The sequence below is a fragment of the Mobula birostris genome, chromosome 7, assembly GCF_030028105.1.
Source record: "Mobula birostris isolate sMobBir1 chromosome 7, sMobBir1.hap1, whole genome shotgun sequence".
In the NCBI taxonomy this organism is placed as follows: Eukaryota; Metazoa; Chordata; class Chondrichthyes; order Myliobatiformes; family Myliobatidae; genus Mobula; species Mobula birostris.
Window position 1 is genome coordinate 111516783 of NC_092376.1, and position 16216 is coordinate 111532998.

Consider the following 16216-nt stretch of genomic DNA (forward strand, 5'->3'; position numbering starts at 1 on the left):
GTTCAGAAAGCGGGGGACACCTGTATGTAGCTTAGATCTTAAAAAAATCTCTAATCTGTAGATATCCAAAAAAGTGGGTATTTGGTAGGTTATATTTCACTGAGAGCTGCTCAAAAGAAGAAAGATTCCCTCCAACAAATAGATCCTGAAATCGTTTAATGCCTAGTCTATCCCATTCTCTAAAAAAAGATGTCATAGATGGTTTAAAAAAAAATTAGAAAAAATAAAGACTAGAAAGGGAAAATCTCAGTAAACCGAAATGTTTTCTAAACTGTAGCCAGATCCTCAAAGTGTGTTTAACCACCAAACTGTCAGTTAATTTATTTAAAGATAAAGGAAGAGAGGATCCAACAAGAGAAATAATACAAAATTTCGTAACAGAGTTGGATTCTAGAAAGACCTATATTGGACAATCCTCACGATTAATATAATATAACCAGAACGTAAGATTTCGTATGTTAATTGCCCAATAATATAATCTAAAATTGGGTAGAGCAAAGCCTCCATTCTTTTTAATTTTTTGAAGGTAGGTTTTATTTAATCAGGGTTTTCTATTCTTCCATATATAGGAAGAAAGAATCGAATCGAAAGAATCAAAAAAAGACTTCGGAATAAAAACAGGTACGGTTTGAAAAAGGTATATAAATTTAGGTAAAATGTTCTTTTTTTGGAGTGTGCCTGTGTACGTGCATCCGTGATGATGTCTTTTTCATGGCTTTTACAAGTCGCAGAGCGAGAGAGAGAGACTGTGTGGCGCACCACTCCTCACACAGACATTTTCACAGTATTTTCCCTTTATTTTACGAGGTCAAGTTGCAATCTCGACACTCAACCTGGCATGGATGGAAAGTGTACTCAGGAGCGGAACCTCCACTCCCAGGTCCGGCGCCGATGTCGTTGCACCACCAGCCGGCCCTAAAATATTCATTTTAATAGAATTAATTCAACCAATCAATGGTAAAGAAAGAGGCAACCAATTAGAAAGTGTCTTTTTCACATAATTCATTAAGGTTAGAAAATTTTCTTTGAATAGATCTTTATAATTCTTCGTGATTGTTACACCCAAATATGTAAATTGTTTTCTTACAATTTTAAAAGGAAGGTTAATATTGGTTGCTATCAAATTATTTACAGGAAACAATTCACTCTTATGTAAATTCAATTTATATCCTGAAAACTGACTAAAATTAGTCAGTAAAAGAAACAGAGGGTAAAGAAGTTGTAACATTAGATATAAAAAGCAATCAGTCATCAGCATAAAGCAAGGCTTTATGAATAGTACCTTTCCTTAAGATACCGGTGATATCGTTAGACTTTCGAAAGGCAATTGCTAAACGTTCTAATACAAAATCAAAAATCAAAGGACTCAATGGACATCCTTGTCAGGTTCCACGTTGGAGCTTAATTGGTTTAGAATTTTGAAAGTTAGTAAGGACCCGAGCGGAGGGAGATAAGTAATTTAATCCAATGAATAAAATTGGGCCCAAAATTAAATTTTTTCAAGGTTTTAAATAGGTAATTCCATTCAACTCGGTCAAAAGCCTTCTCCGCATCCAGAGAAATCACACATTCTGATATTTCCTTGGATGGAGAATGCACAACATTTAACAATTGCCATATATTAAAATGGGAATATTGATTTTTAATAAATCCTGTCTGATTATCAGATATTACCGAAGGTGTAATATTTTCAAGTCTGCGGGCCAAAACTTTAGATAGGATCTTAGCATCAACATTGAGTAAAGAGATTGGTCTATATATATGAAGAGCACTCAGTGGGATTCTTATATTTTTTAAGAATAAGTGAAATGGAAGCTTCATAAAAACTGTGGCAACCTACCCACCTTGAAGGAATCAGTAAGGGTAGAACATAAATAAGGTATAAGCAATGAAGAAAAAGCCTTATAAAATTCTCCAGAGAATCCATCAGGTCCTGGAGATTTCCAAGAATGCAATGAATGTACAGCCTCAGTGATTTCCTCCTGAGAAATAAGTTGATCCAACTGCTTTCGATTAGTAACCAAAAGTCCAGGAATATTTAATTGGTCTAAAAAATTGTTCATTGCAGTATTATCTTTAACAAAATCAGAACTATACAGTTTAGAATAAAATTCTCTAAAAGTGTCATTTATTTCAAAATGGTCAGTTGTCGTATCACCATTGGTTTTGCAAATTTCTTTAATTTGTTGTTTAGCTATAAAGGTCTTCAATTGACTAGCCAATAGTTCACCAGTTTTTTCTCCATGTATATGGCTTCTATCTTTTAAAAGTTGACTTTCAATTGGATACATTATAAGGTCGTATTTAGTTTTAATTTCAATATGTCTTTTGTATAGTTCAGGGTCTGGAGCCAAAGCATATTTCTGGTCTAATTGTTTTAATTGATTAACTAAATCAGTTCTCTCTTTATTAGCTTTTTTCTTAATATATGCAGTATAGGCGATAATTTGTCCTCCAATACATGCCTTAAAAGCGTCCCAAATGATAAGACTAGAAGTCTCTTCTAACGCATTTTCTTCAAAAAAAAGAGTAATTTGATTCTCCAGAAATTTTAGGAAGTCCTTATCAGATAACAAAGTTAAATTAAAACGCCAAGATCTGTTCATATGAATGAAACTATCAAGATTTAAAGATAAAAATATAGGAGAATGGTCGGATACAGCTATTTCTTTATATTCAATGGATCAAACTAATGGAATCATTTGACTATCAATAAAAAAAATAATCATTCCTGGTATAGGAATAATGGACATGAGAGAAGGATGAATATTCCCTTTCTGCTGAATGAAAAAAAATGCCAGGCATCAACAGTATCACATTTTGTTAGAAAGGATTGAATAAATAAAGCTGATTTATTAATGTGGCTGATTTAAGAGAAGAATGATCTAATACTGGGTCTAGACAACAATTAAAATCTCCTTCCATCACTAAAGAATAAAGATTCAAATCTGGCAGGAATGAAAGGAAACGCTCAAAAAATACTGGGTCATCTACATACATGCGTTTCTTGTAGAAAAATAATGGGGGCCCTTAACTTTTTAACATAAGCAAAAATCTTATTCCGTTTCACAGGATGATTTAACCCTTTCACATTAAAATTAAGTAAATATTTCGATCCATTTTAAATGCTAATCAACAGAAGAGTTAAAACATCTGACATAAATTATTTGAACCAGAGAATGAACCATAAAATAAGGTACTCAAACAGAAAATTTGGATGGTAGCCCAACCCAGCTTCCAGAGAAAAAAAGAAAGAAAGAGACCCCACCCCCTCCCCCTCCCAAAGCCAAAAAGCTGGCCAAAGGACAGTCGGCATGCTAAACCCTAAAGACAACCCTCCCACAGAAATCTTGCTGGCAAAACTCCAATCATTCAAGGTTATTATGTTCCTACCCAAGATAAAACAGACAAAAAAAAAATTAGATCAAAAATCCAAAACATAAGAGGATTCATTTTAACCATTTCAAAAAAAATATAGAAAAACCTCAAAAAAATAAAGTAGTAAAAAATATCAAGAAAATATCAAAAAACAAGATATATAAATGGTCAAAATGTAAGTTTATTAAAACCTTATTCTATCCAACATTAAAAGGATAATTGCTCTTGTAAGAGACATAACGCAATTAATCTTCTGTTTTCAAAACTTCTGTGCGTGTTCAACCGATCCCAGCCATTTCTGCACACCATTTTGCCGAACGATTCTAAGACGTGTGGGGAAGTGAAGGGAGGGCTTAAACCCTTTGTTATAAAGCAGCGACATGACCTCTTTATACTTAGCACATTCAGCCATAACCTCCGGTGTATAATCTTCCACAAATCTGATCATCTTCCTTATTAATCGATCACGCCTACTCGACAGGTATGACGGATTAAAAGCTCCTTAGTATGAAATTCATGAAAACATAAAATAACCGACCTAGGTTGCACTCCAGACTTTGGTTTAGGGGCCGAGTGGGTGTGGTCCAATTTAGGCACAGACGGCAATAAATCAGGGAACAGCTGCTGCAGAAAGCTTGCAAAGAACTCCGTGGGGTGGGCACCTTGAATTAATTCTTCAAGACCCAGAATACATAGGTTGTTCCTTCTGTTTCTGCTTTCCAGGTTGGTAATCTTCTTTGTCAATTTTTCATTAGATAATGATAATTTTTTGCAGAGCTTACTCATGTCTTCTAAGTCCACTTCCAGTATCGATAAAGTTTCTTTATTCTCCTTAATTTGCTTTTCATGTTCGATTAGAGATTGTTGAATGGTGTCCAACTTGACGTTAAGATGTTGAAATTCCTCAGAGTTCTGTTCTTTGCTTTTTAAGGAAATCTCCAATTGATTCCAAAGTGGTTGGAGAATCATCTTTTTCTTTTGCAGAGGCTTTAGTCTTTCTCATAGACATAATAAAGCAATATTGAGATTTATAATAAGATTTCAAAAAAAACTGGTAGGAAACAAAGAGATAGATAAGGTAGGAGCAAGTTCAAAAAGATGTTACCCCATCGGCTGCCAGCATGGCTCTCCGGCCTCTGTCATTATGACAGCTGATATGAGTCTTGTATTTACCTATAAAGTACCACAGAAAGAAAACCACTAATAAACAATCTTTCACGAAGTGCTCATTCATTGACTTTACCAACGAGCACCCTCTGACAAAGAATAAAGAGGATTATGTAGGGAAAGGAAAGATTACAATCAGTATTGGTCTCTTACAATATCTATGCAGTAAATTGTGGCTAGCAGCAGAGGCCACTAAATTCCTGTTCCTTCCAATTCTGTTGGGAACCACCCAAACACAACTGAGAATGCAATTACATTTTATTCTTTCATAACAATCTATCAGCCAACAAGGAACCTTGTCTTTAAGACTACTAAAAAGCAACATTTCAGATGGTTGTTCAAAAGAAGTAGCACCACATCTCCCAAAAGTACTAGCATAGAAATACTCAGCTGTATGTCAATTAATATACCGCCACATTTTAAAAAGATCATTCTAGATAAACTCCCTCAAGAGAAATATACATAAAACATGTAAATACCTATTCACCGGGACTCCCTATGGAATTCATCAATACTTCTTTATGGAATATGATCCCCAATTAACCAAAGAACATCTGTATCTTTGTTTCATTTTGTAAACATTCTCAGCGCTTGTGTCTTTAATTAGACAAGCATTTTATTCTCCAACCTAGGCAATTAAGGAGTAAATGAACAGGAAGTCAGGTATCTAATGATTATCAGAACATTCCTACCTTCTCATGTATCTCCTGAGTAGACTGTGCATCACAGAAGGCCACTGTCGCAACATCTTTCAGGACTGGCATCTCTACAGTGCAATCCCGGCCATCCAAAAGTGCCACTAATGGGCGTGGGTGCATTGGGCCATTTAAAATGGGAGGACGAATGCCTGGAAATAAAGTGAAACACAGACAATGAAAATAGCAAATCATAAGAATAGATGACTAACAGACCAGAAGAAGCTCTGCACCCATTCAATGGTTCTTTCACTTCTGAAATGGCTATTCAAATTGCCACTATGACAGAGTAATACCATTCCTAGCTTCAGTCATAGATGAGAGATCAAATCACAATCCAGATCATTTGATAAATCATCCTGCCCTACATTCAAGAATCAAAAACTCCCTGGAGTGCAACATCCCCTCTGACTAATTGGAATCTCTGGACAATGACCATCCAAAAATGGAGGAAGAGGTTTTGGGAAGGTATTGAGAACTGAGACCATGAATTAGGCATACACAGAAGCCCCAAACAAGCAACAGAAGGAGCACATCAGCTCAAATTACCCAACCATGCACCAATTTAGCTATCTTCTGCTCAATCTGCAGGAAAGCCTCTGGTTCCCACATTGGGCAAGTTAGTCAACTCAGAACTCCAAAATCTTATGGGATTACCTCAGGAAGATTGCTGCTGGACATTCCACGGTTTGGATGAGATTCTTCTTCTCTTGTAGAGGGCATTTGGAGAGAAGAACTATTCTCCCTAATGATCAAGCCAGTTTATATCTCAACCCGCAACAGTAAAACAGATAATTTGGTTACCTTATTCCTGGTCATACAACCTTGCTATGCAAAAATTGGCAACTGTACTTTTATCAGAAACGTTATACAAAACTAAATTGGCTGCAAACAATTTTGGGAGATTCTAAGGTTGGAAGCAGCCATGGATATAAATACATGTTTTCCCTTATTATAAATGCATATTTTCCTTGTAACATTAGTGTTTAGTACCTGCTTCTGTTTTCAGAATGGACATTTTCCCCTTTAGATCCACTGGTAAAGACAGAACATAATCTGGCATTTTGCAGTCAATGGAATTAATTAGTTCCCACTAAGGACGCTGCACTGGCCTCCCTGAAAAAAATGCCTCTAAAACTGGATGCAATTGACTTGTTATTTACCTACTCTGATGCAAAGAATGTGTGTCTCAACAAGTGTTCCTATCTCAGAACACTCACAAATCCTCCTGCTGGTACGTCAATATCTTTAATTTTGCAAAGAATTAAAAAGGATTCCCAAAAGCATCCACTACCCAATTATCTGTTAAATCCAACTCGATATTTTGCATCAATGCTTTGACAGAGTGAACAAATTCAACTAGGAAAGTGAAAGCAAAATTTTCCTAACAAACCACATATTTCTTCACCCATTAGTTGTTCCATGAAGAAGCCAATTAATTGGGAGGCTACACAAAAGCCAAATGTACTGAGGAGATTCCCAGTATTGCACAAAGAGCCAAAGACCATTACCAGATATTTAAAAATAATCAACAGATCAAATACTTTATACCAGACTCCTGACACATTAAACTTCTGATCCAACCCCAGTAGATTTTATTTATTTATATATATCTCTATATAAATAAATATTTAACAATGTACAATCAATTATTTAGCTCAGTGTTGTAACCTGCCTGAATGACCAATGTCCAGTAGCACTTACACCCAGTACTGAAGTGTTTTGAGAAATGGGTAATGAAACATGTCAACTCCTGCCTGAGAAGCAACTTGGATCTACTATAATTTGCCAACTGACACAACAGGTCCACAGCAGATGCTATCTCATTGGCTCTTCACTCAACCATGGAATATCTGGAGAGCAAAGATGCATACATTATGATGCTCTTCACCAACTACAGCTCAGCAGTGAATACCATTATCCCCTCAAAACTAATCAATAAGCTCCAAAACCTAGGCCTCAATACCCCCTTGTGCAATTGGATCCTTCATTTCCTCACTTGCAGACCCCAGTCAGTTCAGATTGGCAACATCTCCTCCACTATCCTCATCAGAACAGGTGCACCACAAGATTGTGTACTTAGCCCCCGTTCTACTCGTTTTATATTTATGATTGTGTGGCTAAGCACAGCTCCAAGGCCATATTCGCATTTACTGATGATACCACTGCTGTAAGCCAAATCAAAAGGTAGTGACAAATCAGCATAAAGCAGAGGCCCCCAACCTTTTTCGCACCGCAGACTGGTTTAATGCTGACAATATTCTTGCGGACCAGCCGACTGGGGTGGGTGTTCAAGTAGGATTAAACTCACCTGAACATGTCTTTTACAGTTAGGGTTGCCAACTTTCTCACTCCCAAATAAGGGACAAAAGTAGCAGTCAAATCTCGGGACACTTTACCCCAAAAGGACTACCATGACGCCTTGCGTGGGCACCTGTGTGCACATGCGTGATGTGCACATGCATGTATATGCCTATTTTTTTTTTCCACAAATCGGTTTTGCCTTCATCTTCCCAACTACACTGCACATACATTATTTCTACTTTATATAGGCTGTGTATTTATCATATCATTCCTGCTTTTACTATATGTTAGTGTTATTTATTTTTGGTTTTATGTGTTATTTGTATGATTTGTTAGGTAATTTTTTGTCTGAGAACACTCAGAATTTTTTCCCATATAAATTAATGGTAATTGCTTTTTCTCTTCACGCCATTTTGGCATGAAAGGTTTCACAGGAACGCTCTACCTCAGCTGGGGAAATAGGGACAAGGGCGGTCCCATATGGGACAAACCAATTTAGCCCAATATACAGGATGTCCCGGCTAATACGGGACAGTTGGCAACCTTATGTTCAAGTTTAACAGTGTGTGACAGGGAATGAGGTAAGGTGCAGCTGACTCATATCGTTTCCTCCCAGCCCAGTAGCATATGCTTTGCGGCCCAGTGGTTAGGGACCACTGGCATAAAGGAGAGAGTTTGAAAGTCTGGCTGAGTGACGCAATACCAACAACTTCTTACTGATAGCCTAGAAGACCAAAGAGCCGCTCATTGGTTTCCTCCTCCTGAAGTCAGAGGTCCATGGAGGCAGTGCTCTTTGAAGGATCAGAGATGGAGAGGGTCTCTAACTTCAAATTCCTCTGTGTTATCATTTTGAAGGACCTGCTCTTGGCCCAGCATGCAAGTGCTATTATGAAGAAAACATGGCAGCACCTCCATTTCCTTAAGGGTTTTCAAAGATTCAGCATGATACCACTTTGACAAACTTCTATAGATGTGTAGTAGACAGTATATCAGCTGGCTGCATCACAGCCTGGTATGAAAACACAAATTACCTTGAATGGAAACTCCTACAAAAGGAATGGATATGGCACAATCCATCGCCGGTAAAGCCCTCCCCACCAATGAGCACATCATCACGAAGTGTCACAGGAAAACAGCATCCAGCAGAGGCCACCCACCACCCAGGTCATACTCTCTTCTTGCTGAAGAATGTACAGGAGCCTCAGGACTATCATTACTTGGTTCAGGAACAGTTATTACCACTCAACCAACATGCCCTTGAACCAAAGTGGATAACTTCACTTGCCCCATCATTGAAATGTTCCGACAACCTGTGGACTCACTTTCAAGGACTCCATCTCACGTTCTCCATTTTACTGCTTGCTTATTTATTTATTTACTTATTTATTATTACTTCTTTTTCTATTTGTACACTTTACTGTCTTTTGCACACAGGTTGACTGCCCGAGTTGGTGCAGTCCTTCTTTGATTCCATTATGAACATATTGTGTATGCCTGCAAGAGAATGAATCTCAGGGTTGTATATGGTGACGTACATGTACTTTGATAATAAATTTACTTTGAACTTTGAGTGTGCCCGTAAGTATCATCAGCCTGAGACATTATCAATCACAACCTCACACCTAAGGACGCATGTCTTGAGTTCTAAAAAAAAATTTATCTTTGCATTTGTAGGAAAATAACTATCAACTCAGTGCACTTAGTTTTAAAAATATACTAGAAAGTTAAACAACATCACAGACATGACACCTTTAAATGATGGGTGCTCTGTTAACTCTGATATCTAAATTCCAGGAACCAAATGGTTAGAATCAGAGCCAGCGAGTAGAAATGGCTTCTTTTCCATGAATAATGATGACAAAGTAAAAGCATCTTCATTGTCCAGATGTTGCAGAACTGATTGAAGAGTCAATGAAATGGCATCTGCTGTTGAGCTGTTGTGATGATAGGCAAAATGAAGCAGATCCAGGTCACTCGTCAGGCCGGAGTTGATTTAACCAATCTCTCAAAGCACTTCATCACGGTTGATGCAAGCGCTCCTGGATGATAGACATAGAGGCATTTACTAGGTTCTCCAGTATGAGTGAGTGAACCAGCTGAGCACCCCAGAATGCCGAAGCAAGAGGTGGAAGATGTCCGTAAATGTTCTAGCCCATTGATTAGCATGGGTCTTCAGTACTTGGTAAGGTACAGCATTTGGACTAAATGTTTTCTGCAGATCCATCCTCCTGAAGGATGCTTTGGGTGATCTTCTAAACTATCATTTTCATGCATCGGCTGCTATATCAAGGCAGAAAGACTTGCACGGCTATAGAAGTGTTTAGATATTCATTGTTATACCCGGCTGGACTATATATAAAGTGCTGTTGGATCTGCAGTTCTGCTGAACATGTGGGCGTGATATGTTGGTGCTAGAATGTCTGGTGATACTTGTGGGCTGCCCCTAGTACATCCTCAGGTTGTGTCAGCAACACAAACGACGCATTTTACGTTTCAATGTATACTTAATATGAATTTGAAATCTCAATTGCAAATCTAATTAAGATTGCAAGCTGTTTTCTTAAAATGCTCTACTCGTGTTTTTCACTCTTGTTTTACAACAAATGCACTAAGCTCAAAAACTTGGTCTCAATTGGAGTCCATTGCCATTTTCTACCTACTAATTTGCCCTGCCAGGCAGCTAATATACCCCCAGACCCATTCCCAAATGTTCTCATTTCTTGCCTTTCTCTATGCTCCTGAATAAAATCCAACATTTAAAATACTCAGTAAATCAAGCAACATTCATGTAAAAAACACAGGAAATTTATGTGACAGAACATCACCGTTCAGTCCAATTCATCTGTCCAGCTCCAGGTGTGCAACCCTGTTCCTTCAAGAACATATCTCAGTTGTATTTAATGTGATGAGGGTTTCAGCCTTTATCACCCTTTCATAGGCAAGCTCCAGCTTTTGTTTTTTTCCCTGTTAAATCTCACCATTCTTTTTACCAATTTGTTTTAAATGTATATTCCTGGTATTTGACTCCTTTGCTGAGAAGCAGCTCTTTCCTACTTGCTTGATTTTACCTAAATTACATCTTCCCTCCACCTTTACTGCTTCAAAGATCACAACTCTAGGTTATCCAATCGTTCCTCACCTGATTTTTTTCATTCACTGGTAACATTCTCAGATTTCCTCTGCAATCATTTTAATCCCACAATTTAGTACGTAGAACCGCACAGAGCTCTCAAGCTCTGCTTTGACTTCTGCCACAAACAGTGCTGAGGGCTTCCAGCATAATAACTTCACTACCTTTAGTTTATGTAGATAAATGATTTTCTTGTTACAATTAAGTCAGAAATGCAGATAAAGGATACGGTGAGGGTGAGAGGATGGCTATCAGGAACAGAGAAAATCATGAAGGGAAATCTGTGATAGGCTCCCCAAAAGCAACTTGTTGGTTGCTCATGGTTGGCTGAAGAAAGAAATTACAGAGGACTACCTTAGAGTGAAATCTGCTGTATCAAAGACACACCACAAAGGGACCATCATGATTCGCAAATATAACGCAACAAATCAGCATCATTAGTCATCAAGAAAGCAGTGTTTAAATAGGACAAGTACACTGAAAAACATGGAAATAATGATTTTTTATTAAAGTTTTGCAGATCAATAAATGGAATACACTCCAGTTACTGTTAAGTGAATCTACCCGTTAACTGTGTGCATCAAATAAAAACAAAAACAAACGAGGAAAGCAATTTCAAACCAGAGGCTGGTGTATCAGTAGAATTCATTGCCACAGATGGATGTGGAGACCAGGTCACTGAGTATATTTAAAGCAGATGCTGATGAGTTCCTGATTAGCCAGAGCATCAAAGATTATGGGCAAAAGGCAGGAGAATTGATTTGGGAGGGATAATAAATCAGCAATGGTGGAATGGCCGAGCAGACTGGAAGGAACAGAATTAGGCCATTCTGCCAAATGTCTTATGGTTTTTATTTTCATCGGACTGTGCATATATACAGTTGCAAGAAAAAGTTTGTGAGCTCTTTGCAATTACTTGGTTTTCTGCATTAATTACTCAAAATGCATTCTGATCTTCATCCAAGTCAGAAAAATAGCCAAAACACAATCTGCCTAAACTCAACACACAAACAAAATGAAGAGCATCATTTAAACAATCACAGTCTAGGTTCAAAAAAAGTATGTGAACCTCTGGGGTAATGCCTTCTACAAAAGCTATTTGGAGTCAGGTGTTCCAATATTTTGAAATTCCAGTTGTGGGTTGTAGAGGTGCCCTGCCCTATAAAAGTCACACAGAGTCAGGTTACTGACAGAGCCTGCTCTTCTCTAGAAAGATCTGCTTATGTGCACCATGCCTCAATCTAAACAATATTCAGAGGAACTTAGAAGAAGAATTGCAGAGATGTATGAAGCTGGAAGGGGTTACAAAAGCATTTCTAAAGATCTGAGTGTTCATCTGTCCACAGTAAGAGAAATTGTCTATAAATGGAGGAAACTCAGTACTGTAGCTAGGAGTTGGCATCCTGCAAAGATCACAATGTGCAATGCTGAGGGAGGTGAAAAATAACCCAAGGGTAACAACAAAAGACCTGCAAAAATTTCTAGGACTTGCTGTACTCTCTGTTCATGTGTCCATTACAAGAAAAACACTGAATAAGAATGGTGTTCATGGAACAACACCAAGGAGGAAACCACTGCTCTCCAAAAAAAAAAAAAGCACACCACTATGTTTGGAGGTGAAAGGGTACTGCACACCAACACCAAAACCTCATGGCAACTGTGAAGCATGGTGGAAGGAGCATCATGGTTTGGTGCTGCTTTGATGCCTCAGGACCTGGACAGCTTACAATTGTTGAGGGAACAATGAATTCAAAATTGTATCAAGACTTTTTATAAGTGAATGTCAGGATACCAGTCCATCACCTGAAACGTAATAGAAGTTGGATGATGCAACAAGACACTGATCCAAAAGACAAAAGTAAATCAACAGCAGAGTGGTTTAGAAAGAAGAAAATGTGTGTTTTGGAATGCCCAAGTCAAAGTCCAGACCTTAACCCAATTGAGATACTGTGGCATGACCTGAAGGTGGCTGTTCATGCAAGGTATCTCAGGAATATTGATAAACTAACAGTTTTATATGGAGGAATGGTCAAAAATTCCTCCTTGCTATTGTGAAAGTATGTTCATCAGCTACAAGAAATGTTTGGTGGAAGTTATTGCTGCTAAAGGAGGTTCAACTTGTTATTAAATACAAGGGTATTGTTATTAAGTACAAGGGTATTGTTATTAAATACTTTTTCCAGCCTGGACTGTTAGTGATTAAACAATGCATTCAATGAAGACATGAAAAGTACAATTGCTTGTGTGTTATTAAGTTAGGCATACTGTGTTTGTCTATTATTGTGATTCTGATGAATATCAGACCACATTTTATTAGTAATTAATGCAGAAAACTAGGTAATTGAAAAGGGTTCACAAACCTTTTTTGGCAACTGTTCAATCGAAAGAAACAATGTTCTTCTGACCATGCTGTACCCACAAATCACACACATCACATTGAACATTACCACAAATACATTAATAAATGGAATTGCATGTGTGTGCAACACAGGTACACAGTAAACAGGCTCGCTGTCCTAATGACCATAAGACACAGGAGCTGAATTAGGCCATTCAGTCTATCAATGGTGCTCCGCCGTTCCAACATAGCTGATCCCAGATCCCACTCAACCCCATACGCCTGCCTTCTTGCCATATGCCCTGACCAATCAGGAAACTATCAACTTCTGCCTTAAATATGCCCACGAATTTGGCCTCCACCGCAGTCTGAAGCAGAGCATTCCATAGGTTCACTACTCTCCAGCTAAAAAAATTACGCCTTGCCTCTGCTCTAAAAGGTCACCTCTCAATTTTGAGGGGCTGTGCCCTCTAGTTCTGGATACCCCCAACATAAGAAGCATCCTCTCCACATCCACCCCATCTAGTCCTTTCAACATTCGGTAGGTTTCAATGAGATCCCCCTGCATTCTTCTAAATTCCAATGAGTACAGGCCCAAAGCTGCCAAATGCTCCTCATATGTTAACCCTTTCATCCCCGGAAAAATCCTTGTGAACCTCCTCTGGACTCTCTCCAATGACAACACACCCTTTCTGAGAAATGGGGCCCAAAACTATTGACAATGCTCCAAGTGCAGCCTGACTAGTGTCTTATAAAGCCCCAAGCATTATCTCTTTGCTTTTATATTCTATTCCTCTTGAATTAAGTGCTCATATTGCATTTGTCTTCTTTACCACAGACTCAACCTGTAAATTAACCTTCTGGAAGCCTTGCACAAGGACTCCGAAGTCCCTTTGCACCTCTGATGTTTGAATCTTCTCCCTAACTAGTTAATAGTCCACACTATTGTTTCTTTTATCCAAATACATTATCATACATTTCCCAAAACTCAAGACAAAGGGTATTCATTAGTTTCACAACCTGAGGGAAGTAGCTGTTACCTAGTCTGGTAGTCCTAAATTCTGATACTCCTGTACCTTCTTCCTGACAGGAGTGGGTCAGATGGCAGTAGGAGCGGGATGGGTGGGAGGGACCTCCACAATGCTACAGGACCTTTGTACGTAACGTTCCTGGTAGATGTCACAAATGGGTGGGGGGGGGCGGGGGAGTCAGGGATTGATAATCTGGTGATCCTCTCAGCTGCTTTCACTATACTCTGTAGGGTCCAGCAGTCCAACAACTTGCAGTTTGCGTAACAGAATGATGCAGCTAGCTAGGACATTCTAGGAGATGTGCTGAAGAAGATGCTGTTATTCACAGAAATTTAGATGATACCACTCTCAATACCCACAGCATAAGTAAACCTTTTCATTTTTTATACCACTGCAAAACATAGGTTCACTCTCAGAACTATTAAATGTGACAATATTATTACAGAGTCTATAGGACCAGGTTCAGGTAGCTGCAGCAGGAAACAAATGTCTTGCCAGTCTTTGGTAATTTTGCTATTGATTTCTGTGGTTTGGTGATGCTTTCAAAATATCTGATACTCTATAAACTGTTCTTTCTCAGCTATTTTGCAATTAGCTTAAGCTATTAGATTCAATAAATTTACTTATTTGTGGTCCCGCAAAAAAAATTCTAAAAAAGGGGCCATATTGGCACTTCTATTATTGAATAGCAACCTCAGATGACAAGTTCAGAAGTACATTGTATCTGATTCCTTGGCACCCACACAAAGGTACACAGGATGACAATGTGGACAAAGCTCAATGGGGGAATGGTGGGGGGGGGGGGAAGTGCAAGGTCAACCACAACATATTGCCTTGGCAACAATCTTTTCTTCTTTTCCTTAATGTCATCTAAACAAAAGAACAAGTGATTTGGCAGGTGCTGGGAACCAGAATGATAGGGCTGAGGATAGGGTTGTTGATTTACAAGCAGAGGTAGTGTATAATGAGACTATCAAGAAAGACAGGCAGATCATAGAGCAAAATAGTAGTCAGTGGGATGGGCTGCAGTATAACTGGGGGCAAAATTAAAAAGGGTGACAAATAGAGGACTGAAGGTGTTATATTTGAATGCATATAGTATACAAAATAAGGTAGATGTTCTTGTAGCATAGCTGGAGATTGGCAGGTATGATGTTGTGGGTATCAGAGAGTCATGGCTTCTTACCTGGATACAAAATGGCTTGATATGGCAACTGCTCTACATGTGATCACAAAAAAACTGCAGGAAGTTGTGGACAGACCTCAGCACATCACAGTAACCACTTTCTCCTCCATAAACTCAGTCTACATTTCTCACTATCTCGGTAAAGCAGCCAACACAATCAAAGAACCAACCCACCGTGGACATCCTCTTCTCACCCCTCCCATTAAAAAGACACAAAAGCCAGAAAGCATGTACAACTAGGCTCAAAACAGCTTCTAGCCACTGTTTTAAAACTACTGAATGGTTCCTTAGTATGATAAAATGGATCACAATCTGCTTAGTAATGAACTTGCACCTTATTGGTTGCCATTACACTTTATTCTACATTGTTATTGTTTTAGCTTGTATGACCTCAATGCACTGTAATGAATTGAACTGTATGAACAGTTTGCAAGATAAGCTAATCACTGTACATTGGTTGTCACATGTACAATCTCAATTCATCCAATGGTGCAAAGTTGTGTGGAAGAGATTTAGGTATATGCATGAACGAACTACTAAACTTGATAAAGTGATGCTTCAGTTATTAAACCTCATTTGGGTGAAACCTGGAGCAGCACAATCAGTTTTGGACATGGCCTCATAAAACTAGAGGATGTGCAGCTTATATTCACCGGAATGATGGCTGGGCTTAAAAATAAAATATGTGGGCAGTTTTTAGAAATCTGACGGATGGTCTCATCTTGTAAGATTACAGGTTGTTCTAATGAAGAACTTAAAATAATTAAAGGATACAAGATAGAAATATTGAAATTACTGGGTTCTGTCCTCAAGCTTGATTTCCCTGAGCCATTTAGGAGTTGAATCAGGAAGCAAATGAATCCATATAAAAAATGTTCCTGAAAATCCACAACAATCTTTAAATTTGTACTTTAAAGTAACAAAGATTCAGCAACACAAGTGCAACCCTAGCAGGAAAAAAAGTAGAGTAAGGCTGACTCTTTGAAT

At 38.3% G+C, this 16216-nt stretch overlaps 1 protein-coding gene across 5 annotated transcripts in view; it reads right to left on the reverse strand.

The window, feature by feature from the left end:
• Window positions 1-16216, reverse strand: part of LOC140200367 (C-terminal-binding protein 1-like) — a 159824-nt gene that overhangs the window by 48030 nt on the left and 95578 nt on the right. For all 5 annotated transcript variants that reach the window (XM_072263595.1, XM_072263592.1, XM_072263591.1 and 2 more), the window contains one exon: window positions 5238-5392. In XM_072263595.1, the coding sequence (XP_072119696.1) occupies window positions 5238-5363 (126 nt within the window). In that variant the 5' untranslated portion in view covers window positions 5364-5392. The remainder of the gene's footprint in view (window positions 1-5237; window positions 5393-16216) is intronic.